Below are 26233 nucleotides of genomic sequence, written 5' to 3' on the forward strand. Positions count from 1 at the left end.
GCAACCTCCACCTCCCGGGTTGAAGCGATCCTCCTGCCTCAGCCTCCTGAGTAGCTGGGACTACAGGTGCGTGCCACCACACCCGGCTAATGTTTTGTATTTTTAGTAGAGACGGGGTTTTACCATGTTGACCCTTGCTGTGCAGCCTCTGTCTGGCTCACAGCCTCTTCTTCCACAGTGTCCTCCCTCACCACACCCGCTCTAGCCTCTGGAAAGCACTTAAAGATTCTTTCAGTGGGAGCACACATGGGGTGGCCATGGGGCATGGGAGATAGAAAATGGTGACAATTGTGGGGAATTGGGAATGGCTCAGATCAGGTGGATCTCATAGATCTTGTAGAGGATGCCCATCTCTGCTCTAACAGCATAAGAAGACATGTTGGCCTTTGCGAGGGAGACAGACACCACCTCAGATCTAACTGCAAGGAATAGAGAGAGGATAGGTAGGATTTTAGATGTGGTAATGGAAAGGGAGGAGGCCCCCAATGTGAAGACATCTATTTTCTTAGTGATCTAGGGGTACAGTACTCGGCTGAGAGTGAGTGGGAATGGGATATGAGGAGAGAGAGACTCTGAGATTTAAAAATGAACACACTAACTGAAATTTCCATATGGATGCCAGGACATTTTTCAGAGTCCATGGGAGCCTGGTTTGCAATGCCATGAAGCTAGTCACCCTTGTGGTGATGTTGGTCTGGAAGCAGGGAAGTTAAGGGGGTTCAACCAGAGTTGGAACTTGCCTGGTGAGTACTATGGGGTATACAGGAGGTGGAAGATGGAGGGGATAAAGGAGGTAAGGGAATCATCATCAGAGCAATGAATGATGGAATGCAAGTTCACAGAGGGGGCACTAAAGAGAAATGGGATCAGGAGGGTGAGGTCAATGAGAAGGATGAGGAATCGTAGCCATGTGTGTCCTGGAGGGAAAAATCAGGCATTGGGAGGTACTGCAATCTCCGGGTTGTGGGCATGGGAGCAGGGAGCTGACATGGCATGGACACATCAGCTATTGGAGAAGAGAGACCAGGGTCGTAGACACTGACATCTCTGGAAATGACAGCAGAGTTGGGGCTAGGGAAAGGCTGCCATCAGGAGCCTAAGTCCTCAGAGAGTGAAGGCAGATAGTCAGAGGACAGCAACAAGGAGGTGGGAGCACAGGGTCAAAAAGCATGGGATCCAAGGCATCTGGGGTTTCTGAAGATGAAAGAAGGAAAATGGGTTGGAATTGGAAAGAAGGACAGCAGCCTGACCGCTCAGCCCATGAAAATGCTGTGCACACGAGACAGCTTCCACAGAAAAGGCTATAGGGGCAGCTGTGTCTCTGGGAGAAAGGACAAAAGGCTGTAGAAGACTCAGGTAAGGGGACCATCATTTGGGTTTGTCTGGAGTCTCGATTTACTTCTATTGTTCCAGACTTTTTTTGGGGGGGTGGTGGTGGACAGGGTCTTCCTGTGTGGCCCAGGCTGGAGTGCAGTGGTGTGATCGTAGCTCACTGTAGCCTTGATCTCTAGGCTCAAGCAATGCTCCTGCCTCAGCCTCCTAAGTAGCTGAGACTACAGATGCACACCACCACACCTGGCTAATTTTTAAATTTTTTGTCAAGATGTGATCTTGGTATGGCCTCGAACTCCTGGGCTCAAGTGATCCTCTCACCTCAACCTTGCAAAGTGCTGGGATTACAGGCATGAACCACCGCACCTGGCCCATTCCAGAATCCTTTACTCCCATAATGTCCCAATTTGGAAAATTAATAATATGGTTACCTTACTCAGCAGAGTAGCTGTGGAGACATAGACAGTGGGTGACTACGTGTTCCATGTGTTTCTGCAGCCTCTCCTTCCTGTCAGCGAAATAGACTAGGCCCCTTCTAACCCCATCCAACCAAAAGGTCCCTAAAGCTTTTAAGGCTACATCCTGATTGCCCTGTGGCTCCATCCCCCTTCTCCTCCTCAAAGCAAGCATCTACTCTTGGACCAAGTAGATCTTTCACATTGGAGGTGATAGGAGAAGAAGAGCCTCCTTTCAGAGTGCAAGTTAACAATACTGAGTGCCTGCATTTCTATTGTGAATTCCTGCAAAGGAAATGCCTCCACTTTACAACTAAGAATAAGTGGAGGAATTAAAGGCTTGGGATAGGTCAGAAGTTGGATAGATTTGAGGTGGGGAGATGGGGGATTTCCCCACATTGAGCCACAAAGTTGATCTTTATTCTGCCTCCACATACAGGTGAGGAGAATTATCAAGGCCAACAGAATTATGAGAAGGAGATGATTTTGAGGTTCTGGATAAACCTTGTCCAAGAAAAAACCTACTGTGGCATTTTTACTCAGGAAGCTGCGGCCAAATTTCTTGAGGCTTTCGTAGGTTATGTCATCTGAAGGCATTTTGTACCTGGCGTCAGAGCTCAAGTTTAGGATTTGGACGGATGGGATATCGACCTCTGTGACCCGGAAGTACTTGAAGACACGTCCATTTCTGGGTTCGTCTGCATCCACAAGGATGAAAAGGATCTGCCAAAGAAAACAAAACTCTTGTCTCTCTGGATCCTTTGCCAGTGGAGAAAAACTGCTGAAAGGCTGTGGACTAAGGGGATGCACATGGTGGGGTCTGTGGAGCACCTCTGCAAAATGTAACAAAGGCAGGTGCAGCTCTGCACCGAAATGCATGGCAGGCAGTAGCCACCAGCCTGGCTTCAGCCTCCTTGTGCTGTGCTCCATCCACACAGTTTCAGGAGGTCAGGAAGTCCTGAGCTTTCATTCTGTTTCAAACTGTTTCATCAGTTTCCTGATCTGTAAAATGATTATCATAGTGCCTATCATAGGGTTGCTGTGAGAATTAAACAGGACAATGTATGGAAAGGCTTAGTTCAGGGACTGGCAGGTAGAAAGTGTTCAATACATGACAATTCTTATTATTTTTTATTTGAATAATTATTATTCAAAATTATTCTATCAAGGAAATTCATGACTTCATTCATTCATTCATTAAACAAACATTCATGGAGTGTCTACTATGTGTGAGCCATTTTACTCAGCACTGAGGACACAACCCTGCCCAAAGCAGACAAAATCCCTGCCCTCAAGGAGTTTATGTTCTAGTGGAGAAGACAGGCAACAAATGAGTGAATGAACTTACAAAGCCAAACAGCAATGAGTGCCAGTTAGACAATAAAACAGGGCAATGTGATAGAGAGTAACTGCCCCGATGGGGTAAGGTAGGGGCTCAGGATCAGGTAGGGTGGTCAAGAGGAGAACCTGAGGAGGTCACATTTCAGCTGGGACATAGTTGATAGTAACAAGTCATGGAACAGTATTCCGGGTGGTGGAAACTGCCAGTGCAAAGGCCTGAAGACAAAACAAACACCTAGAGAGCTTAGAGTGTTCTGGGAATAGAAAAGAAAGGTCAGTGTGGCTTTGTCAGAGGTGTTTAAACCAGAGCAACTTCATCTTGAATACAGACTGGGTAAAATGAGGCTGAGACCTACGGGGCTCCTTTCCCAGACGATTTAGGTATTCTTAGTCACAGAATGAGATAGGAGGTCGGCACAAGATACAGGTCATAAAGACCTTGCTGATAAAACAGGTTGTAGTAAAGAAGCCAGCCCAAACCCACCAAAACCAAGATGGTGACGAGAGTGACCTCTGGGCATCCTCACTGCTACACTCCCACCAGCACCACGACAGTTTACAAATGCCATGGCAATGTCAGGAAGTTACACTATATGGTCTAAAAAGGGGAAGCATGAATAATCCACTCCTTGTTTAGCATATAATCAAGAAATAACCATAAAAATGGCAACCAGCTGCCCTCGGGGCTGCTCTGTCTATGGAGTACCCATTCTTTTATTCCCGTACTTTCCTAATAAACTTGCTTTCACTTTACAGACTGGCTCTGAATTCTTTCTTACACGAGATCCAAGAACCCTCTCTTAGGGTCTGGATCGGGACCCCTTTCCAGTAACAGCTTCAGCACCATGAGGGAGAGAGACAAAGGAGAAAAGGTCGAGACTGTCGAAGATGAGGTCAGAGGTCCAGTAAGGAGCTTGGGTTTAGTCTGAATATAATGGTGGGCCACTGAAGGATGGTAAGCTAGAAAGTGACATGATAATAATTTTGAGAAGGTCATTCTGGTTGCGGAGAAGAAGCAAAAGTGGAAGCAGGGAGATGAGTTAGAGACCACTGCAGCCACCTAGGGTCAGATACTTGCAGTTCATTCATTCATCAGAAGATTAAAGGCCTCACTGTGTGCTCCTCTTCTAGGTGCCAGGGAAATTGAAAAACACAGCAAACATATTAAAACCATCCTTGTGTACTTTCAATAAATATTTGCTACCTTCTGTTGGCACTGGAGCACAGAGGTGAACAAGATAAGAGGTGCAATCTGTTAAAACAGTATTAATTCAACTGTTTAGCGTTGTCTGTGAAATGGATCACAGTCTATAAAAGGCGTTTGGGGAATTCACTAGGGTGACTGAAACTTAGAACTTCATCTTCTGATGTAAGCCAAAATAAATACCAGGGAGATTGAAGAGTTAAAAAAAATGGAAGAAAATAATGGCTAAGCTTTGACTACTGTAAAATAGGAGAAACAGAGAAAAAGCAATCAGGTTGCAATCAATTTAACTATATCCAAAAACTTAGAGTAAAATTGGAAAAAAAAAGACCCCCAAGAAATATATTTAACAAGAGGAATTATTTCTGTGATTTGAACCATCTTTTTTGAAAATAATGTGGTGGAATGTAGCATGACCATTACATGTGTTATATTCTAGTGGCTTTCTTTATTTTAGGTTACAAAGTTCTCAATTGTTTTATTTAATTTCAGATTAATTTTTTTAAAAGAGAAAAAAAACCCTGCCATGATTATACTTCCTATAAAGATGAAGAGAAAAATTAATCAACTAGCTTCCATAGTTCAGGTACTTCTAACTACCTTAAATACAGGAACAGCGCTTAGGGGAAACCTTTGTTTCTAATGGTGATGATGATAATAATAAAAAGCACCATTGATTGTAAAGCTCATTGCTTTACATATATATTTTCTAATTCTTACTACAACAGTCCATTTCATGCATGAGGAGACCTCAATATGGGGTTAAGAAACTCACCTAAGACAGTGCAGTTTGCCAGAGAAAGAGAATTTGAACTTGGGTCTGCACAATGTTAAAGCCCAGAATCTTAGCAATTACTTGCCAGACAATCTGTGTTACTCCCCACCTTCAGGCTTTCATAGTCCTTGACCTCAGACAGCAGTGGTCTTTCCTGCCCCCACCTCCAGGCCAAATGATACCACTCTTAGTGTATGGAGTCCACTTAGTGGTCCATCAAAAAAGCAGGCAAGCCTTCATGTTCTCAGAGTAGACTCATTACAAAGAAGAGTGAAGAAGTGTAGATTTGGCATGGAAGAGACACTGGGCAGGAAGAATGGGGAAGGCATATTTAAAATTAAATAGTAAATGATATGTGGCATTGACATGCAAATCAGAAAACTGACAGGCAATTAATTGCAAGTGCCAATCTTTCCTGATTCAATTTATAATAAGCAGGGCAGGCAAATGGGCTCAGGGTCTGCAGGTCTTGGATCCTCATCCAGGAGTCCCAGAGAGCAATGGCGCACTCTACAAACCTTGTTTTGGAATTCCTTTGATGCCAGCTTATAATGCTGAATTATGATACCATATGACTCGGAGCTTTTGGAGACAAAGAGCAGCATGTGACTCATGATGTGCAACTCGGAAATCAGATCCTTATTCTGAAATGACCGGGAAAATATGTCATCCCAAGCACACACAGTGGCCCCAGCTCCCCTTCCTCCGGGGACCATTTACTCACTGACCTCAGTGTTGTATTCGATCACAAAATCTGTAAGGTGCTGTTTTATGACACGATTGAGTTCCTGTTTGTTGGTACTGTCATTAATAAGCTTTTGGCGGTTCACAATTTTTCCCTTGTACAAAAGGAGAAACATATTGGAGGACAGTAGCTTTCATGATATAGCCACTTAATAAATATAAATAGCACAATTTTCTCCTTGGATAAAAGGAAAGCACTGAGGAATGGTATCAGGTGTAATCTGTAATCTAGGTAGTTAATAACCAGGAGGGGCTGGCCAGATTAGTCAGTGGGTAGAATCTGGGTAGGTGACAGCCATGAAAATCTCAGATCTACGGCAGGCCACAAGGAGTGTAATTGACTTAACAGCCCCAGCCATTGTCATGCTGTGTAATCCATCAAATATTAAAATATCTGTGCCAGGGCTGAGAAATTTCTCACATACTGCTCCAACTAATGATTGACGACTCATTCATATTAAGACAAACCCAGTCCCAGGAGATTCAGGACTTCTCTGATAGGTGTTAAATCAAGTTTAGCATAAAGCTGCCTCCTTACATGTTTTAAGTTCAGCCTAAACTTTTCACTATACATAGTGAACTATAACCTAAATGGAGGTGTAACTAGACTGTCATAGCCTACACTTGTGCCAATCACTGAGTTTTGGCCAATCAAAGGTGGCCAACTGTTCAATCATTGTTAAAATAAGGCAAACACTGAGTTGTAACCAATCTAGCTATTTCTGAACCTCACTTCTGTTTTCTGTACATCACTTTGCTTTTTCTGTCCATAAATCTTCCACCACTTGGCTTTGCTGGAGTCTGTCTGAGCCTACTCTGGCTTGGGAGGCTGCCTGATTCATGAATTGTTCTTTGCTCAATTAAGCTCTTCAATTTAACTTGTTTTAAGTTTTTCTTTTATCTTTATTATTCTTTTTATTTATTGTCTTTCTTTTTGAGACAGGGTCTTGTTCTGTTGCCCAGGCTGGAGTACAGTGGTTTAATCAGCACACTGCAGCCTCAACCTCCCAGATTCAATCCTCCTGCCTGAGCTTGCTGAGTAGCTAGGACTGCAAGCACTTGCCACCATGCTTGAATAACTTTTTTTTTTTTTAAAGATGTAGTCTCACTATGCTGCCCAGGCTGGTCTCGAACCCTAGGCATAGGCTTCTTCCCTCATTTTATACTGTTGATCTAGGATGGTATCAATAAAGATAGAAATGAATGGTTAAAGAGATATTTTGGTTATAAAATCAGTAGGGTTGTGGTGATGGATTGCTTATGAGAGGTGAAGGAGAGGGAAGTGTTAGGATGTTGCCTGGGTTTTCTGGCTTGTTTAACTGGATGGGAGAGGTGGTTGCATCATTCCTGGAGCAAGAGAAAACACTGGGAGAGGACCTGGAGAGGAGATTATGACTTTGGGCTTAGCCATTTTGAGATGCCTGGTGTTGCACATAAAGGTCTGCAGATTAGAGAAATCTCACTGGAGATGGATATTTATAAGATGTGTGTATAGCATAGATGGTAATTGCTGAAGAAGGGTAGAAGGGGAAGCATGGAGTAGAAGAAAAGAGGGCATAGGATTGAGCCTTGATGAACTGCATTTACTAGTTAAGTAAAGAGAAGGAGCTTAAGATGGTAAATGGCTAGAAAGGTTGGAGCAACACTGGGAGACTGTGACTTCACAGAAGTCAACTAGTCCAATGCCACTGAGCTCACAAGTGGCAGAACCAGAATTTGTACCCAAAGCTCATACGATTCCACTACTTTGAACCAGAGACCCCTCACTAGCAATAGGATCAAAATCCTACCTTTTTGAACACCAGGACGCTGTCAAGGGTGACGTGGAAACGCCCAATGACATTGCCAATTGTTATGACTCCAAACGTTAGCTCTGGAAAGTCTTTGATCACATCATAGAACAACTCTGCTACTTCTTCCTCTAAATCCTATTTGGGAAAGGATGTTTGGAAAGGCTTTGGTAGAAATCAAGGTGCCTGGTTTATATAAGGGAAAGACGGCAGTGGTGGCTGATTCGTCTCTTCACTTTTTCAAGTTCTGGGGTTTGCCTGGGTCACCCAAATCCTCTTTCATGAGTATTTCATACTCAAAATGCTTCTCTGGCTATGAATAAAGCCAAAATAGGCAAGTCCTCAGAGATCAACGGAGAGAAATGATAAATGTGACCTTTTCCAATCACTAGAGTAAAGGGTGTTCTAACCCAATGAGACTTTTAACATCTATTCCTTAGTTACTTTCAGAAGAGGCAATTGATTTTACCACATGTAATACAAAATGTGAACTTAATATCAAGAATTTCAGCCTTCATTCTTTAGCTTGAAAGAAAATCAAGGCCAAACACCTCTCAAAGAAGTAACAAGGGGTGAGGGAGAGAGGCAGATAGTCTCTCTGTGTTAAATATAATGCCCAAGTTCTGCCTTCTACTGGGAGGAGAGAAGTCACCAACTTATAGCAAAAGAATTAGGACACATGAGAAACTCATTCTCCTAAAGCAAAAACAATTAGCAAGTTATTTATAAACATTAAAAAATCTACATGTAAGGCTATTATGAGACGTTTCATGATTGTATCTAAGTTACTTATGTTCTTCCCCAAACATCTCCTACTGCACCTCTAAGGGTTGGTGTATTTTCGAATGAATGCATGTTTATCCTGTGCTATGGGTTTTAATATATGAGGATGCTTGGAAAGAGGTTAGGGAGAGAAACTGGCCTGGCCCAAGCATGGCTTGTGGCCTTCAGATTCATAGAGAACAATGGCTCTGAAACCAGAAACTAAGACATCCTTTTATTAAGTGATGTTCTAAATGCACCCCTAAAATGATTAGCCACACTGTTAAAACCCATTAAATACAGATGCCAATCTTCTCTCTTTTCTTTCCATTTCTGTTCATTTGAACCCTTGGAGCTTCCCCTAAAAACCAGATCATTGGATGGAGAAAATTGGGCAATCAAAACGGAAGAGTCTCCTCACACCACCCCCTCCCAGACACAGCACTTCTCACCAGTTGAAAGCCTCCTCCCACCTCTTGGTCCCAGTACCTGGAAGAAGCCAACGATGACCAATGGCCTGGATATCACAAACTCTGCCACCTGCTCGCTGCTGTTGAACAAAAATGCTTTCTGGCTAATTTGTCGTCTCAACCAAACGACTAAGGCAGCAGATTCAACCACTCCTGGAGAAAGACACAGTCAAATAGATACCAGAGAAGTTTCCTCTTGAACCAAAGCAAGAAGCTGGTCTTTCTCAAGTTTAATGCATAGAAGCTTCTTGTCTCAGGCTCCCACCCCTTGAAGGCCAAAGTCAGTTCCTCCATTCCCCTTCCCCAAGCTCCAAGCACGAACATTAACAACAGCAGCTAAATGTTACTGAGCACTCACCAGGGCCCAGACACTGTGCTGAACATTTTGCATATATTAAATCTTCACAATAATCCTATGAAATAGACACTTTTACTCTCCCCATTTTGCAGATGAAGAAACCAAGGTTCAACTGCCAACAGGCACCCAACTAGAGAACCTGAAGATCAAATTTAGGAGGAGGCATTTCCAGACTTCTTTTCTTATGAACTCTCCAAGGTGACAGGAAGATTGATTTATATTTTAAAATCTCAATAAAATATAACTGGAAAGACCACATAGCTCTGTAACCTTGGGAAAATCCTATTATCTTCCTGCAGCCCCCATTCCTCAGCTGAGATCCAAATGCCCTTTAAGGTCATCCACTCCTGACTGCCATTTCTCAGCTATAGCATGGTTGGTGTCAAGCACACAAAAGTCTTAGCTTCCAAAATTAAGACACATATATTATATCTGGGAAGACAAATTGGTGAGCCAGAAGGTACAGAAGGCTATACACAGGTGAACATGTGTTTTTCTAGGATTATCAGTTTCACATGATGGAAAGTAATGTAAAATATTATATATTTGTATCTGCTATAGAACATTAAAACTGAACATTTTAAATAAGTTTATGAGCTAAGCATGGTGGCCTATGCCTATTTCCCAGCACTTTGGGAGACTAACGCAGGAGAATCACTTGGGGCCAGGAGTTTGGGACCAGTCTGGGCAACATAGCGAGACACTCAGCTCTACAAAAAACAAAAGAAAATTAGCCAGGCATGGTGGCATGTGTCTGTAGTCCCGGCTACTTGGGAGGCTGAGGCAGAAGGATTGCTTGAGCCCAGGAGTTCAAGGCTGCAGTGAGCTACAATCAGCCTGGGAGACAGAGTGAGACCTTGTCTCTAAAATAAATAAATAAATTTATGAGATAAAGCAATATTCGTTGTGAGTAGCTTTGAACTACATCCACAGACTGTTATTCATTTACTCACTCATTTATTTCTTCCCTCATTTATTTACTTGGCAAATATGTATCGAGTGCTTACTATCAAGTGCTGTACTCAGCCCTGGAGATATAAGGATGAACAGAAACAAACACATTACCACCATTTCACAGTTCTCATTCTGTCGAGGAAGACAACAATCAAATAAATGCATGAACAAGGGCATCATTACACCCAAAGGAAATGTTTGAAATCAAAGTTCTGCGAGTCTGTAGCAAAGATGCCTGACTTAGACTGTGAAGTCAAGGAGGACTTCCTGGAGGAAATTATGGATGAGCTGTAAAATAAAGAATGCACTGGGCCAGGCGCAGTGGCTCATGCCTGTAATCCCAGCACTTTGGGAGGCCGAGGCGGGCGGATCACAAGGTCAGGAGATCGAGACAATCCTGGCTAACACAGTGAAACCCCGTCTCTACTAAAAATACAAAAAATTATCCAGGCATGGTGGCACACGCCTGTAATCCCAGCTACTTGGGAGGCTGAGGCAGGAGAATCGCTTGAACCCAGGAGGTGGAGGTTGCAGTGAGCCCAGTTCGCACCACTGCACTCCTGCGTGGGAGATAGGGCAAGACTCTGTCTTAAAAAAGAAAAAAAAAGAAAGAAAGAAAAGAAAGAAAAGAATGCTCTGGAGTTAACTAGGAGGCATTAAGGAGAGGGAAAGTCTTCTAGGACAAACAGCCTATACAAAGTCCTGCAGCAGGACAAATTGCTACCTGAGGCTGGATGAATGCACCCTGAGCTACTAAATCAACTGCAAAGGCTCTACCTTCGTTATATTTGTTTTATTTCATGAGAACATGAAGGCTTTTCAAAAACTTATAATAAAGTATATTTACATGCAGAAAGGTGCATAAATGATAATGTATGGTTAGATGGATTTTTACAAAACGAACACACTTGTGTGACTACAACCCAAATCGAGAACTAGAACATCACCAGATCCTCAGCAGTCCCTGTTGTGCCCACTCCCAGCCTCTACTCCCCCCTATCCAAAAGTAACCGCCACTCTAACTACTTCTTCTTCTCCTTCTTCTCCTTCTTGTTCTTCTTCTGCTTCCTCTTCCTCTTCTTCTCCTTCTTCTTCTTTTTATTTTACTTTAAGTTTTGGGATACATGTGCAGAACATGCAGGTCTGTTATGTAGGTATACATGTGCCATGGTGGTTTGCTGCACCTATCAACCCATCACCTAGGCTTTAAGCCCCGCGTGCATTAGGTATTTGTCCTAATGCTCTCCCTCCCCTCGCCCTCCACTCCCAGACAGGCCCCAATGTGTGATGTTCCCCTCCCTGTGTCCATGTGTTCTCATTGTTCAACTCCCACTTATGAGTGAGTGTGTTTGGTTTTCTGTTCCTGTGTTAGTTTGCTGAGAATGATGACTTCCAGCTTCATCCATGTCCCCGCAAAGGACACGATCTTATTCCTTTTTATGGCTTTGTAGTATTCCATTGCCACCTTAACTTCTAACAGATTACATTAGTCTGCCTGTTCCTGAACTTCATATAAATGTTCTTGGCTCTGGTTTCATTATGTTTGTGAGATTCAGCCACAGTTTTTCATGTACTTGAAGATTCATTTCCACTGCTGTGAATATCCCACAATTTATTTGTCCATTCTCTGCTAATGGGCATTAAGTTGCTCTCATTTTAGGGCATTTTTTTTTTGAGACAGTTTATCCTTCTGTCACCCAGGCTAGAGTGCAGTGGTGTAGTCGTGGCTCACTGCAGCCTCGATCTCCCAGGCTCAAGCCATCCTCCCACCTCAGCCGCCTGAGTAGCTGGGACTACAGGCATGTACCACCACACCTGGTTAATTTTTATTTTTTGAGACAGAGTCTTGCTCTGTTGCCCAGGCTGGAGTGTAAGGGCTCAATCTTGGCTCACCACACCTCTGCCTCCTGTGTTCCAGTGATTCTCCTGGCTCAGCCTCCTGAATAGCTGGGACTACAGGCATGTGCCACCACACCCCACTAATTTTTTAGTATCAGTAGAGACAGGGTTTCACCATGTTGGCCAGGCTGGTCTCGAACTCCAGGTGATCCTCCCGCCTCGGCCTCCCAAAGTGCTGGGATTACAGGCATGAGCCACCACGCCCAGCCCACACCTGGCTAATTTTTAAGCAATTTTTAGTAGAGACGAGGTTTTGCTATGTTGCCCAGGCCAGTCTCGAACTCCTGGGCTCAAGCAATTCTCCCACCTTAGCCTCCCAAAATGCTGGGATTCCAGGCATGAGTCACCATGCCCGGCTGGGGCTATTCTGAATGACTTCTCGTGCATGTCTCTGGGGCACACTGTATGCACTTCTGTTGGGTGTAGAGCCAGGAGGAGAATTTCTGGTCATAGCAGATGCCATGTTCAACTTTAGTAGATATAGTTAAGGTCATGTTAAAAGCCACAATGAGTCAAACCTATGGAAATTCATGTGAAGCTGATATGCTGGCTTCAAGAGAAGAGAGAAGGAGGAGGCATCATGCCACCCTCAGACCTTGGTACCCCACCTCTGCTGTAATTCCCTCCTCTGAGATAGCAGCCTCAACACTGAGTTTCTTTACAGTGTTTCCAGCCATCTTTAGGTAAAAATAAGGCACACTTGGAAACAAATGGTTTCTCTTATATGCATTTGTCTGGCAAAAGTATATTGTAAGTGGTCCAAAAAGAATTGATTTACAAAATCTGAAAATATCCAAAAAAGGAGAACAAAACCTGCCAAATGAATTTAAATTTCGGGTCATCAGAACCATTGCTCTGATGTCACTTTGTGCCACCCTCTGCCCTTTCCACACTCCAACGCTACAGTTATCTTCCAGAACACTGGCTTCAGCCTTGGCTTGTCCCTCCTGATGGGCTGCCCTTTCCTCAGCTCTTCAAGGGCAGTGCCTTCTTCTGCCTGTTCAATTCTCAGTTGGTTCTTCTTTTCTTTTAGCCAATCACTCTCTGTCTTATGACCTGTTCTATTTTCTTTTCTTTTCTTTTTTTTTTTTTTTTGAGATGGAGTCTCACTCTGTTGCCCAGGCTGGAGTGCGGTGGTGTGATCTCAGTTCACTGCAACCTCCGCCTCCTGGGTTCAAGCAATTCTCTGTCTCAGCCTCCGGAGTAGCTGAGATTACAGGTGCCCGCCACCACACCCAGCTAATTTTTTGTATTTTTAGTAGAGATGGGGTTTCACCATCTTGGCCAAGCTGGTCTTGAACTCCTGACTTCGTGATCCACTCGCCTTGGCCTCCCAAAATGCTGGGATTACAGGCGTGAGCCACCATGCCCAGCCGAGCTACTCTATTTTCTTCATTGAGTCTGTCCCTTCTTGAAATTATTAGAATGATTTTTCACTAGCTTGTTCACTGTGAGCTCCCAGTAAGCTCCTGTAATGCCTGGCACATAGTAGATGCTTAAGAAATCTTTCTAGAATGAATGAATGGGCTGAATGAATCATCAGGGAAGCTGGCTTGAGGAAACTTGATCTTGGGCCATCTTCTTGGGGATGTGTGAGCTCCATTTGCCCCTCTGGCCCCTGTGGGACCGAGGTAGTTATGAACTCTGCAAATTGTTGATTCCTTTGTGCCTGCAGATCAGGCACTGCCCTTGTCAGGGACCTCCTTTGGTGCTTGGCTCTGTGCCAGAGGACACGGTGACAACTGAGGTGTGAATGCAATGTCAATGATTGACTAGGACCAGCACTGGGCTGCATATTTCCAGGCACAAACTGTGGCTGCATCATTAATAGAGGCCTAGAGGCAACCTGAGTCTCCCTCCTTCCAGAGCAATGGCCATGGCCAAGTCTCCTGCCATCAATCCTTGGAGATTAGATGAGAACGGGACTGGGGCTTTGACCCTGCAAGGACTAAATCCCACCAGCGTCCTAAGAGGAGTATTCATCAAAGTCACATTGCAGAAGATGCGTAAAGCACTGTCTCCTCTCAGCTCAGAGGAGCCCTGGCAAGTAGGCAGAACTGGCCTTACTCATCCTGTTTAGAAAATGAGAAATTGGGCCGGGTGCAGTGGCTCACACCTGTAATCCCAGCACTTTGGGAGGCCGAGACAGGTGGATCATGAAATCAAGAGATTGAGACCATCCTGGCCAACATGGTGAAACCCCATCTCTACTAAAAATACTAAAAATTAGCTGGGAGTGGTGGCGCATGCCTGTAGTCCCAGCTACTCGGGAGGCTAATGCAAGACAATCACTTGAACCCGGGAGGCGGAGGTTGCAGTGAGCCGAGATCGCACCACTGCACTCCAGCCTGGCAAAACAGTGAGACTCCATCTCAAAAAAAAAAAAAAAAAAAAAAAAAAAGAGAAATTGGAAGCCTGGTTGTAAAAGGCTCGTTGAAGTTCCCATGGCTACTGCTCATCCTAAAATCCAGGCATCCTCAATCCCTGTCCCAGCTTCATCCTGGCATTCCCTTTGCCCTTTCTCTGGTTAGAAGTAATACTGAGGAAGCAAGCCCAGCAGAAATATGGGTGGGTAATTTACCCTATGCCCACCTGCAGTGGGTGCTTCCAATTCCATTGTATTCAAAATCTAAAACTTTTATTATTATTATTTTAAAATTTAGAGACAGGATCTCTGTCACCCAGGCTGAAGTGCAGTGGTGCAATCATGGCTCACTGCAGTCACAAATTCCTGGGTTCAAGCAATTCTCCCACCTCAGCCTCCTAAGTAGCTGAGAATACAGGTATCTGCCACCACACCTGGCTAAGTTTTAAGGTTTTTGTAGAGACAGGGTCTTGTTATGTTGACCAGGCTGGTCTCAAACTTCTGGGCACAAGTGATCTTCCCATATCAGCCTCCCAGAGTGTTGGGATTACAGGTTGAGCCACTGCACCTGGCTCAAAAACTATTTGTTAAGAACTTAATTGTTCCAGGCATTGGACTAGAATCAGAAAACTAATAGTCTGATAATAATAATGAACACATCTGCCTCTTGCTTAGAGTACAGCGCAATGTAAAGCGGATTTCAACATACTATAGCCTGTAGTCCAAATCTGGCCTGCTGTTTGAATGTATAAATAAAACTTTATTGGAACACAGTCATTCCCGTTTGTTAACACGTGGCTGCCTTCACACTGCATCAGCAGATCTGAGTAGTTACAACAGAGACTGCCTGGCCTGTAGGACCTGGAATATTAATGATCTGGACCTTTGCAGAAAACATTTGCTGACTCCACCACTACTCACTGGGCAGCTTTGAGGAAGTTATTCTACCTTTCTGTGCCTCAGTTTCTCCATCTGTAAAAGCACCTCTTATATTGGGGTGTTATGACATAGGAGAAGGGTCTAGAACAATGCCTGGAACACAGTATATGCTACAGGTATGTGTCAGGCCCTGTGCCTTGCAAACATCATTTTATCTTCCCAACAGTGTAGAGGGGTAGATCTTTTCACCATCCCCATTTAACAGATGAAGAAACTGAGATTCGACGAGCGGCAGTGATTGTTTCTTAAGCCTGTGGTAAGGATTTGGATGCAGAGGGGAGTGCTGTCAATTCTGGCAGTCTCTTTAGAGGACCCAGGAGTGCAAGTGAGATCAGCCACTGCCCTTGTGATGCTCTCTGTAGAGAACAAGCAGTAAGTTGCACATGTAATTCTTTGAGGCGAGGGCCTTGATGGGGAAAACACAGATGTTGTGAGGCCACAGAGGTGGAGCAGGCACCCTGGCCTGGGCAGTCAGGGGAGACTTCCTAGACGGGGTGATGATGAAACTTCCTGTATGGCAGACGAGGTCCCAGGCACTGGTTTCCCTGATGAAGGGGGCTCAGAGGTCAAATGCCTTGGGGACCTTCTCTGCTAGTTTCACCCACAGTCTGGAAGTTGCCATATTGTTACTTTGTCGCCTCTAAGTGGAGTCAGGTCTCTCCTGCCCTTCAGGAGGGAAGGTCATTGCAGCACCTGGGCCACTCCATTAGCAGTCATGGGCTCCGATGACCTAGGGCCTCTCATTTCCTCACAGCTCTCTCCAGAGCAAACACATCACAAAGGGCTCCTTGCTGGTGTCAGCAAGTCCGCCTTGTTGAGGGTCATCCCCTGGTATCTATAGGAAACAGCATCCTTTGTTGCTTCTCTCACTGCTCCCGCCCTCCCTCCCCATCTCTTCTCTGGCCCCCGCAGCCACCACCCTCCCACAAGCCTGCTGGGAGCTGCAGCCCTGCCCTTAGGTGATTGCTCCGAGGTTCTCTTGTGGCGCCTTTTCTGGGTCTATCCTGTGTCTTTCATGCCCTCTTGTGTCCATTCTGAGAACTGCAAAGCATCCTGCAGCCCCTGGATGTGTGTTTCTTGCAAATAACACTGAATCCAGCTTATTGGAAGCTGGCTATACACCAGATCCAGTGGAAGGCAGTTTCCGCTACTCAAGACTCAATAATTTAACATATAGAATGGGAACATTCCACTGGCATGGCTGTTACAGGCACTTCTGTGTTCATCAGTTTTGTTACTTCCATCCTTCCATCCATTCATCCATCCTGCATCCATGAATGCCTTCATATATGTAACTTTCTAAAAGTTGGGACTACCATATGTGCCATACTAGTACCTTATTCTCTACACATCCTCAACATCAAGATAGGGCTTGGCTCATGGTAGCTTGTCAATAAATGGATGTTGAATAAATGAATGAACGAGTTAATCAATGAATGAAAAATATGATAGAACGTAAGGTGTTTGGTAGACATTGCATCCCAAGCCTGTCTTGTTCCATCATCTCCCAATTTCCCTTCTGGCTAACTAGTGCTTCCCTAGTCCTAGGACTCTGTCAAATCATTCTAAAGTCAAAGATTGGGAGTGGGAAGTGGAGTTAGAACTTAATCTCTGGTGTCTGGTAGTTTCTAAGCCATGCACCCCACCCTCCCACTTCTTGGTGTTTCTAGGGCCCATCAGCTGAGCTTCAAGCTGTAGTAGAGGCAGCCACATATTCACTAAACCTGTTTTCTTTCTAAAGACAGAGCTGAAGTGTATTTCTCAGCCTTTCTTGCAGCTGGTTCGGGCCATGTAACAGAATTCTGGTCAATGGGATGTGAATAGAAGTGATACTTACCATTGTTCATGGCCAGGGCCATGAAGAGTACCCATGGTGACCTTCTACCCCTTACCCCAACTACTGGCTGGATACAGAGGAAAGAGCAGGTGGCTCCAAGGCCCTAGAGAAGGGCAGAGTCACAAGCTGGAGGATCCTGGGTCCCCGAGAAGCTGCATGGAGCAGAGCCTCCCACCTTTACCCTATGGCTGTTAAGTGGACTTTCCATGAGCATGAAACAAGTGTGACACACAAGCACCATTACCTTTGCAGCTGATGGGCTCTGACCTGTTGCCCTCAAAAAACAGCTTCAACTCCGGGGCCTTGGTAATCCCAAACTCCTGCTGAAGCTCCTTCTCTACAGTAATGTCCACTTTGCCAAAGCCGATCCCATTCTTGCCTTTGCCCATGATCTCCACAGCTTTGCCCAGCTCTTCCGCCAGATTCCTGGATTGCTTTGAGGATGGGTTGTCTGAAAGAGTATGAAGACAAAATTTGAGAGGACTTTCCTCGCTCCCCATCTCCAACGGTAGATTATTTGTTGGGCCTGCTTAGCTCCTGGAACCTTTCTTGTGCTCAGCTGTTAATGGCTGAATTTTTATAAATGTGACAAGATGTGAGACACAATGGTTCATGAAATTAGACAATCTGGGAGATGTCTATCAAGGTTCTTTGGATTCAGTAGCATTGGAAACAACACAGCCATGGGCAACTTTACTCCATCTCTCTGAGCTCCACTTCTCTTGTGTAAAGTGGGTGAAAATAATAGTGGTTACTTCAAGGAATCGTCAAATGAGATTTATGTCACAATCAGCTATAATTGCTTATTGTTTTCTAAGAGTTTTACATGCATTAAGCCATTTACTCCTCTCTATAACTCTGTGGGATAGGTATTATTATTATCTCAATTTTATACATGAGGAAACTGAAGCACAACAAATGACTTACTTGCGCAAAGCCCTGTGACAGTGAGAGGTAAGGCCAGGATAAGAACCCACTCCGTCTGGCTGTAGAGTTCTTTTCTAATCTCCACTAGGCATGTAAAACACTTGGCATAATGCCTGGCACAAGTTAAGTACATGGTGCATTCTTACTACTGCTTCCATTATTATAGTAAAATTCCTGTGGTCAAAGCAGGACCCAAGCAATGATTACACAAAGGCATGCAGAGTGGTATAATGGACATTGGAGACTCAGATGCGGGGAGGCTGGGTGCAGGGTGAGGGATTAAAAAAAACTGCATATTGGGTAGAATGAACATGACTAAGGTGATGGGTGCACTAAAATCTCAGACCTCACCTCTACACAATTCATCCCTGTAACCAAAAGCCACTTGTACCCCCAAAGCTATTGAAATAAACAAAAACAAACCACTCAATAGCATAGACACGACGATCACATTTATGGAATTGTTAAAAAGTGTATGCCCAGGGCAAAAGAAGTCTAGAGGGAAATTTTCCAAACTATTAAAATGTTTTGTTTTAAAAAAATTCTGTGGTCAGAAATTATGGAGACAGAGAGGAAGCGTGAGAGCTCATGAGCGCCATCTGGTGGAACGTCCTGGAGCTAACAGGCCAAATTGAGCCCCTGCAGTTGCCCTGCGTGTAATTGGACAGGGGACTTTCGCAGGTAAGGAAAACCAGGTGTGGGAAGGGCGGGAAAAGGGGAGGTTGTGGTGTTCCCCTGAGTCCACCCTCTTGTCTCGAAGAGACCTGAAACTCTCCATTAAGCGATCTGATCTGGACGCCTTGGTCCCTCACGTTGCTGGGCAGTGGGGAGAGAGTGGGGAAGCCCTTTTCTGGAAGCGGTATCAGGGAGCTGGCACGTGACCTTGGCAGTGCAAGAGGCTTTTCTGGCTAAACGGAGGGGACAAAAAGGCGCCCAAGTTTGCCTTTCTTCCTCCTGGTAACATTGTGAGGCTGCAGGTTCCTCGCTACCCCATGACTGAGGAAGGGGGCTGAGCCAGGGCAGGGGGTCGTTGATTGCCTTTCAAGCCAGAACATTTTATCTTTTTCACTGCCGCCCACCCCCTTGGTCCATCTGGAGCACTTGGAGAAAGTGCAAATGACCTCTGCTGCGGAGGACAAGTTCCAAGTCCAACAGAGAGGTCTTTTGAAAAGTGCCGCTCAGAAAGCAGGGCCCCGGGACAGCTGGCGCGGCCCCGTTGCTGGTCAGCACGCCTGCTCCTGCAATGGGATCGGAAAGTGAACGATCGCTTTCATTAAACTCCCGGTCAATGGACGGGAAGTGGGGACTTTGTGCCTCCCTCCTGGATCGATGCCCCTCCACTGCCTGCTTTGTCACCGTCATCGCCTTCGATATCCCCCATCCATCATCACCAGCATGCACTGGCCAATTGCTGGCTGCTCTGGTCCATGGGGCTCTCCCCGGCTTCCTCGTGGATGTGGCCATGCTGGGCTCAGGATTGCTGATTGACATAGAATCCGAATCTGAGTTTCTAAGGGCGGAAGCTCAGGGCAAGAGAAACACTTGGAATGATTGTCCAGATAGTAAAGCAAATTTTAGAGGTTCCACACACAACCCAGTGCCCCTGGGTGTCTGAAATGCAAGTGACAGAGAGAGATTGTGGCAACCGGAGTGCTGGGTTCTGAGAGCTAGATTGATGGGGCCTATGATAATAGAAATGGAGATTCATTCATTCATTTTATGCATTCATTCATTCATTCATTCATTCATACAATGAAACTTTTAGGATATGCCATGTGCCAGGCACTGTCCTAGGGATTGGGGATATAACAGTGAACAGATAAAAACCCCTGCTGTCACTGGAAAAGGCAGAAAATAAGCAGAATAACAAAGTAAAATACGTGCTGTGTTAGATAATATGTGCTTTGGAAAAGAACAGGAGAGTTGGAGGTTGGGAGTATTAGGGAAATTGCAAGTTTAAGTAGGAGGCTAAAGATGGCTCACTGAGAAGCAATGTTTTAATAAAGATGGAAAGAAATGAGAGCGCAAGCCATGTAGACATCTAGCAGAAGAGAATTCCTGGTAAAGGGTCAGTGTATGCAAAGGCCCTGAGGTGGGGCATGTGTGACATGTTCAAGGTATGACAAGAAGTCCATTGGGTCTGGAGCAGAGTGAGCTGGGGCCAGGGGACAGGTGATGTAGGGTCTCGCAAGCCACTGAATAGACTTTGACTTTTCCCAGAATATGGAATGGTACCAGAGGGTTTGGAGCAGAGGTGGAGGTGATCTGAGTTACTTTTTTTTTTCTTTTTTCTTTTTTCGTTTTTTTTAAGACGGATCTTGTTCTGTCGCCCAGGTTGGAGTACAGTGGCACCAACTTGGCTTACTGCAACCTCCACCTCCTGGGTTCAAGTGATTCTCCTGCCTTGGCTTCCTGAGTAGCTGGGATTACAGGCATGCACCACCAGGCCCTGCTAATGTTTGTATTTTTAGTAGAGACGGGGTTTTACCGTGCTGGCCAGGCTGGTCTTGAACTCCTGACCTTAGGTGGTGATCTGAGCTACTTTTTAACTGGATTTCTCTGAATATTATATGGAGATTAGACAAAAAGGGAAAAAGAATGGATGCAGGTAGACCAGTCGGAGGCTACTACAGTAATCCAGGCAAGAGATGGTGATGGCTTTGGGCCAGGAGAGTGGTAATGGAGGGGCTGAGAAGTGATTCCATTCTAGAGAGATTTGGGAGGAGGAGTTTGGATATGGAACATGGTGAAAGAGAAGAGTCAAGGGTGTCTCTGAGGTTTTGATCTGAGTGACATAGGATTATGTAGGATCTTCCATGGAAAGATGATGATGTCACTATCATCACCATAATGATGATGATATTGATGGCGATGTTGATAATGAGAGTAGTAATAATAACAACATGTATTGATCCCTTACTGTGCTAAGCACTTTGCTTAGTGTTCCATGCATTACCCTGGTTAATCTTCAGAGCAACCTTTTGAGTTATCTATGATTACAAGCAGGAATATCACAGATAACGAAATGGAAACCCAGAGGTCTTACAGCTAGTATGCAGTTAGGCTGAGAGTCAACTCGAAGGCTGACTGGCTCCAAGGTTCATGCTCTAAATGACCAAATTGGCCAGCTGGTCTGAAAAATCTTTTTCTTGGAGCAGATTAATGGGGGCATGTTTTTCATTTCTTCTGTTACAGGTGGTTCCCAACAGAGCAGAGACAACCCACACAGCCAACGCCACTCTTTAAAATTTAGAGTCCGATTTTCTGGCTTCTTTCTTTAAAAATTTTGCAAATTGGGCCAGGCATGGTGACTCCACGCCTGTAATCCCAGCACTTTGGGAAGCCGAGGCGGGCAGACCACCTGAGGTCAGGAGTTTGAGACCAGCCTGACCAACATGGAGAAACCCCGTCTCTACAAAAAATACAAAATTAGCCTGGCGTGGTGGCACATGCCTGTAATCCCAGCTACTTGGGAGGCTGAGGCAGGAGAATCGCTGGAACCTGGGAGGTGGAGGTTGCGGTGAGCCAAGATTGCACCATTGTATTTCAGCCTGGGCAACAAGAGCAAAACTTCATCTCAAAAAAAAAAAAAAAAAAAATTGCAAATTGGTTTTCCTTCTGGGCTCTGGAACCTTGAATTCCAAGTTTGTAGGTGTGAAATGAATGTATACACCCCTCATGTCTCAGCATTTACATTCTGCCCTGGTCAACTGGAAATGCCAGTTTGGCCAGGTATGGAGACAATTCACGTGTATATTGGCACTTAGGCTGAGCAGTGCCCAGTGGGCTGCAGATAGGCAGAGGCCAAGGGTGCCCATGGACCCAACTTCTCTCAGGCCCTAGATCATTGTCTGCCATATACTAGATGCTCAATGAATGTGAATTCCTTAGGCTATCTCATCAAACAGAGGCAGTTATGGTGGTTTACTTTCCTTGTGGCCCAGGAAAGTTGTTTTTATTTTTTTAAGTCTCTGTGACTCAGTTTCCTCATTCATAAAAAGTGGGGTTATTAATAGATCCTACATCTCAGAGTGATCCTACAAAATAAGACAAGGTGTGCAAAACTTTGCTACAAATAAACATTAGCTATTTTGATGACATAGGTGGAGACTCTTTGGTCTTGCTCTGACCAGATTCTCTCTGGGAAGGGAGGGTCCCATGGCAATGTCAGGAACCCCAAAGATCTTCCGGCTACTGATGAAAGGGAACAACAGTGACCATCACCAAACCATCCACCACAAGTTCTAGGCCTATTATGGAGCTATCACATGGGTTTCAGGGTAAGCACGTGGGACTCAGGGCCATGTCAGAATAGGCAGTGGCTCCCTGACTGTCTGCTTGGTGTGTAGATGTGTTAATGGCTAATGGACCTAGAATTAACGTTTGCCTGGTCTTTAGTAGAAAACCCCAGGTTTCCTTCTCTGAGCAGTGAATATGAGTCAGAGGAGGGGCTGATGGGTGATGGGGAGGTGATGAGTATAGGGACTGGAGTTTGATCCCAGCACAAGGAACTTGAGTCTACCTTTCTTTAGACCAGTGGTTCTCAATGGCGGACATTTTGCAAGGTCTGGAGGCATTTTTGGTTGTCACAGTTGGAAAAAGAGATGCTACTGGCATTTAGTGGGTAGAGGCCAGGGATGCTGCTAAACATTCTACAATGCTCAGGACAGCCCCCAGCCCCACAAGCAAAGAATTATCTAGTCAAATGTCCATAGGGCTTAGGATGAGAAACCCTACTTTAGATCCAACTTCTGATCAAGCATGAAAAAAATATTCTGAGAATAACCCTCTCCCCATTCCATAGGGCCATGTACAGTATACAGAGGTGCTCACAGCTGATAGGGACTTCAGGATTGTCATCAATCTCTTCTTGTTTCTCAGGGGCCAGCCACCAATTTGTTCTGACCATTGCAATGGCCTTTAAGTTTTTAAAAGATCTGTACCTCCCTATTTTTCTGGCCTCATTTCTTACTCCTCTTCTCTTCAGAAACCCTATATCTTTAGCCACATGGGCACAGTCTCCCTCACCCCAGGGTATTTTTACTCTCTGTTCCTTCTGCCCTAAATCTGCATTGATCACTGCCTCACCACCTTAAGATCTTTGCTAAAGTGTTACCTTTCCAGGAAGGCTGTCCCTGGCCATCCTATTTAATACTACAGCCCCATCTCCATCCACCCCATGCATTCCCTATCACTCCTGTGTATTTTTCTCCATAGTACTTTTAACCATAGGAAATACTATATATTTTACTTATTTATTTATCTTTTGTCTTCTGTCACTAGGATGTCAGTTCCAGGAGGGCAAGGATGATCACCTGTTTTGTTCACCACTATATCCTCAGTGCCTACAATATATCTGGCAAATAACCAGTATTCAATAAATACTGAAGGAATGAAGGTTCAATGATCAGCACAGTGCAAGAAGATGAATTTAGCACCAGTTTTGGTGTCAAGCTTGGTCTCAAATCCAGTCTTCACCACTTACCAGTTGTGTGACCTTGGGCAAATGATCTAACCTTTCTGACACTTACATGCTTCATATACAAGATGGGGACAAGGTTTTCAAGTGCAGTGCCTGAAACACAGGTGCTTGATAAATGGCCTTTGTTATCATCACCATTGTTGTCATTATCATCACCATAACCATCATCACCAGCACCATCATCACCACTGTCATCACCATCACCATAACAATCATCGTCACCAGCACCATCATCACCATTGTCATTATCATCAGCATAGTTAATAATCATTATTGCCAGTACCATCATTGCCATTGTCATCATCATCATCATAATCATCATCACCAGCACCATCATCGAAATTGTCATCATCGCCATAGTTAATCATCATCGCCATTAGCACCATCATCGCCATTGTCATCATCACCACTATAGTTAACAATCATTACCATCACCATCATCACCATTGTCATCATCATCATCATCTTCATCATCATTCCATCCACATTACCGTCTCCACATCATGCTCACCCTCATCATCTAACCTATTCCTAGGACAGAATCTTGTCACCTCTGCCTTAGGGACAAGTGATAAAGGACCCTAGACAGCTCCTAATCTTATCTTGACCTCTCTCCACTAATGGTAGTTAGTCCTTCTCTCCTTGATTCATTCAAGTTAATGTAGATGGAGAAAATTATGGGCGAAAGGAAATCTCATTCAATCATCTATTCATTCATTTAACATCTGTGGAAGCCTACCATGCTCCAAGCACAATGCTGAATGTTAGGAATTAGGAGATGAATAAGATTTGGCCCCCAACATCATGCAATGTACACGATGAAAAGCAGTTTTGATACCATATAGCGAATGCTGAGAGAGAGAGGGTAAAAAGAAGGCAGTGGGAGCATAGGAAGGCCTCCCAGCCAGACTAAGTGGGAGTGAAGGTGGGTACAGCCTACCAATGAGGGGCATAAACTTCACAATCTAGGTGAAGGAGTGTAGGAAGGATACTATGGAAGCTGCAAGTGCAAAGGCCCAGAGGCTGTAGCTGTGGGCTAGATCAAGCAGAAGACCTTAGCTACTGAATGACCTGATCAGATTTGCATTTTAGAGGAAGTCTCTCTGGATGCATTGCAGGACAGCATTGGAGAAGGCAGGGAGACCATCTCAGAGGCTGCTGCAGTGGTTCAGGTGAGGAATAATGAGGCCTGAATCAAGGCAGTGGTGGTGGGATGGGGAGAACAGAGATTGCAAAAGGATTTAGAAAGTGGCATCCACAGGACGTGGTGATGGATTACATGTGAGAGTAGAGGAATCAAGAACAACCTTGAGGCTTCTGACTTTGACACTGAGTGGATGGTGGTACTTTCAGTGAAGGCAGGACATAAGAAGCAGCAGACTGTTGGGACCAAATCAAAGATGCTGAGGTCTGTCATGGGCATGTGGCAATGTCCAAATGTGGACAATGTGGGACTGCAAAGAACATTGAGAGGAAAGCTCCCCTAACCACTGGCTCTTGGCCTGGAGTTCTCAGAGAGAAGAGAAAGCTGGTCACCCATTAAGGATCTGAGACTGGGGCGGTCCCTGGGGGCAGTGTCTGAAAATAATCTCTTTTGCGAAGAGCCCATTTACCCTTGAAGAAAGCTTTCATAATGCTTTCCCCAAGTGATTTGTTTTTCCAAAGGCCACTTTAGAAGTCCGGCTAGTTTTTTTGAGAACTCATTTTGAATTTAATTGTGTATTGGCAGGAATCAAAGATTCAAATGTAATGAGATTAATTGAGTGTCCCTTTTAGATAAGAAAATTTCTGCTGTTGTTGAGTTCACTGCTTTGGAATACCTGCTAGTGGAAAGGCTTTAGGTTTAAAGTATGCATGTTGGTTGTGTCAAATGCAATTCAAGAATGTGAAATTGATTGGTTCCCTCTGTAGCCTCAGATTTAGTGTCAGTTCTTAAGTCATAAGAATTAAAGAACCATGAACTCACCCTTCTGCCCTGGTTAAAACAGAGCAGAGCCTTCTTTTCTCATGTGGACTGGACAGGTTTCCCAGCCTTATCCATCCACTACACCATTTTTGGAAGGGGAATGTGTTGAGGTGTGTTATGTGCTTGTGTAAATGTATGGCTCTAAGCCTTTTAACACCTCCATTGAGGGTCTCAGATTAGAAATTAGGGCTACAGCAAAAGAGATGGTTTGCATGTTTTATCTATGTAAACCATTAGTTTACCAATTCCACAGCAAGTGGAGTGAGACTGCAAGTTTCTCTGCTCTTCCCTGTAAAAGTAACCATGAAATAGATGCACAAGTGCTGGCCTGAATTCTAGTGTGGATGAGGGATGTGCAGAACTAGCTGCAGGAGTCTTTCAGCAAAGTGGAAATGCCTGCCCTGCTCACAGGCTCGTGTAAAGAAAATGGCCTAGGTTGGATTTCTCTTACAAGGTATTGCTTGAAGGGCTTTGAAGTAAAATCAAGCTGGCATCCTGATGAACAGCCTGAGTTAGAGGGAGGTCACAAGCTTGGAACTACATTGATGAAACTTCAAGCAACAGGCATGTTCAATATTGGATGGAGGCAAAAATGACCCAATTGGACATTCCTTGTGGGAAGTATAAGTGTTA

General features: G+C 44.7%; 1 protein-coding gene across 1 annotated transcript in view; it reads right to left on the reverse strand.

The window, feature by feature from the left end:
- The window catches only part of PDILT (protein disulfide isomerase like, testis expressed), a 45532-nt gene that overhangs the window by 8032 nt on the left and 11267 nt on the right, over window positions 1-26233 (reverse strand). The window contains exons 3-8 of the mRNA XM_019011611.4: window positions 17470-17676; window positions 8893-9026; window positions 7642-7779; window positions 5836-5946; window positions 5626-5751; window positions 2313-2510 (exon numbers count right to left, since the gene is read on the reverse strand). Coding sequence (XP_018867156.1) covers window positions 2313-2510; window positions 5626-5751; window positions 5836-5946; window positions 7642-7779; window positions 8893-9026; window positions 17470-17676 — 914 coding nt within the window. The remainder of the gene's footprint in view (window positions 1-2312; window positions 2511-5625; window positions 5752-5835; window positions 5947-7641; window positions 7780-8892; window positions 9027-17469; window positions 17677-26233) is intronic.

The sequence above is a fragment of the Gorilla gorilla genome, chromosome 18 (assembly GCF_029281585.2).
Source record: "Gorilla gorilla gorilla isolate KB3781 chromosome 18, NHGRI_mGorGor1-v2.1_pri, whole genome shotgun sequence".
NCBI classification, from domain to species: Eukaryota; Metazoa; Chordata; class Mammalia; order Primates; family Hominidae; genus Gorilla; species Gorilla gorilla.